The 2667-nt window shown below is 38.1% G+C and overlaps 1 protein-coding gene across 1 annotated transcript; it reads left to right on the forward strand.

Moving 5' to 3' along the window:
• Positions 1-409: 409 nt before the first annotated feature.
• LOC114153440 (olfactory receptor 146-like) lies at positions 410-1532 on the forward strand. The gene has a single exon (XM_028031991.1). It carries the CDS (start codon positions 413-415, stop codon positions 1364-1366), a length of 954 nt encoding a protein of 317 aa, XP_027887792.1. The 5' UTR covers positions 410-412; the 3' UTR covers positions 1367-1532.
• The last annotated feature ends 1135 nt before the right edge of the window (positions 1533-2667 follow it).

Below are 2667 nucleotides of genomic sequence, written 5' to 3' on the forward strand. Positions count from 1 at the left end.
TCATGACAGGTGTTATGTCATGTTTATGACAGTGTCATGTCAGTCTTATGCATTACATGCATAAGACTGACATTACGTACATTACATTAGGTAATGAAGTATTACCTGATGTACAAATTAAAGTGTGAAGAAGAAACCTTTCCAAAGACAAACCCCTTTGAGACAGTTGTAGTCACAACATGGATTTCTTAACATTACATCAGTTAGCATGCAACCGTAAGCACACCCATCCAAAGATAAACTATATCTACCAACAGGAGCATTGCTGCTGACAGATGGTAAAATTTTCCCACAGATACCACGCTCCTCTCCATGCGCTGCCTGTTACTGTTATTTATTTTTATTGATTCTATGATAAGACTTTTGTTACTGTGTTGTGACTTACTGGTTTCAGCTTTTGTTTTTCAGACTGATGGAAAACGTCACCTACAACAGTTTTATGCTCCAGCTGGAGGGCATAGATTTCACAAAGGATGTTGTGTACATCGCCTTTTTCTTGTTCCTAGCTTTCTATATTTTTACTATGACTCTTAACTTGGGTTTTTTGATTCTAATCATTATTGAGAAGAGCCTTCACCAGCCCATGTACATTCTGTTTTGCAGCCTGACAGTCAGCGACATCATTGCAGTTACAGAAGTCTTTCCTCGCCTGCTGGTGGATATTTTGAGGCCTCCATCTGAGCGCCTCATCAGCTACTATGAGTGTGTGGTTCAGGCGTTTCTGAATCAGTGGGTGAGCAGCACTTCCCACACGCTGCTGATGATCATGGCCTTTGACAGATACGTTGCCATCTGCAACCCTCTGCGTTACTCTGCGATTATGACCAGCAGGATGCTGGTGAAGCTCACGGTTACCGCCTGGGGCGTTCCCTTCTTGTTTGTTTCGGTTCTGATCGGACTCTCTGTCAGGCTCAACAGATGCAGGACTTTTGTCTCAAGCCCGTTGTGTGACAACGCCTCATTGTTTAAGCTCTCCTGTGAAAGTGTGGAGATCAATAACATCTATGGCCTCTTTTACACCGTGCTGCTGCTGGCAGCATCGGTCGGCTCCATTGTTCTAACCTACGGGAAGATTGCTGTGATATGTCTGACCAGTAAGAACAAATCAATGAAGAAAAAAGCCCTGAAAACCTGCAGCACTCACCTGGTTGTCTACCTGGTTTTGTCGTTCAGTGGATTTAGTGTTATTGCTCTGCATCGATTTCCGCAGTACTCATATTACAGAAAAATCCTCACCATTCTGTTTTTTATCATACCTGGAAGCCTCAACACTATTGTTTATGGTGTCCAGTCAAAAGAAATACGCAACTTTTTATCTGAAAAAATTAAGTCACATCAATGTTTACAATTAAAAAATAACAAATAGTGACACAGACTTTATTTTTCTTGTATACCCAATAAAACGTGAGTTCCAACTTTTAGGATGTGGTTGTTTTTTACTGTGTAAATGTCTCACTAAAATTCCTTTTGTTGCAGTGAATTTATGCTTTGCATCTAGAATAATAATAATGAGACGTCATGTTAGTAGAAATGTGCTTATTAAGGATGTATATATCGTAAAGTGTTTAATCTCTTTTAATCTGACGAGTGTTTGTAGCTGACTCGTGATTAACCACAAATGAATCCGATTTTTAAAAAATATTCTTCATGCACTTTAACAGAGTGCTTTTTTATTTTTATAATATTCTTTGAAACACTGGAAAACGAAACTTTTCTCTTTGAAATGTAGCTTTATTATAGTTGCAACAATATCAAGCAATACAAACTCAGTAGCTGGAAAAAGGGTTTCACCCTTGCACTGTGCAATTTCTGGCATTTGCACAGAAATCAAACTTAAACTGTATTTAATTTATTTGTATATACTTTATCTTTTCAGGCGGCTGCTGTTTTATTGTATAACTGCAGGTTGCGCTTGCTGCCCAGAGAAGCGGCACGTTAAGCACGTTCCGTTTTGTTGTTTTTTTTCGGTCGCACACTTAACGTGATTGTTTACAAGGAGCGATCGTCGTTATGCAAACTGCATTTGGGAGCAGATTTTACGAGTTTTAAAAGGAACGATATATTTCCCTATCAAATCTTCATAATAAAAATGACATTTTAAAAAAACTGATTTTCTGATTGCATTTATTTAATTTCATCAATGCAATGAAACACAACACATTCATATTGTAGGTAAACTTAAGGCACCATCGTACAACAGAGTCACCTGGTGCGTCATTCCTTCCAGGACGCACAGCAGGAAAATAAACATTTAATCATGAATGTACGCACTTATTCGCTTTGATAATAGGCTAGAATAGCTAATATAAATACTTGAAGCCTGTGTTGCCTTTATTATAAGCCTTATATAAGACTTTTAATTTTTTGCGGCTCCAAACAGATTTGTTTTTGGGTTGTTTTTGTTTTTTTTGGTCCAATATGGCTCTTTCAACATTTTGGGTAACAGGTGTTATGCCGAGAATTGCATGCCCTGTCTCGGGAGCGCGCATCGCTCTAAACTCTCGCATATTGATGAGAAAACGGACTAAAATATGACCAAAGAGGAAACTTTTAAAGATATTTGTAACATTATCACGTCTCTTAACCATGTAAGCCCTAAAACGGTGGGTTTTATTTCGCAGATTAATTGAAATAAATACGGTTTTTACAGCTTTATTGAGACATATG

Source organism: Xiphophorus couchianus, chromosome 11 (assembly GCF_001444195.1).
Source record: "Xiphophorus couchianus chromosome 11, X_couchianus-1.0, whole genome shotgun sequence".
Classification (NCBI taxonomy): Eukaryota; Metazoa; Chordata; class Actinopteri; order Cyprinodontiformes; family Poeciliidae; genus Xiphophorus; species Xiphophorus couchianus.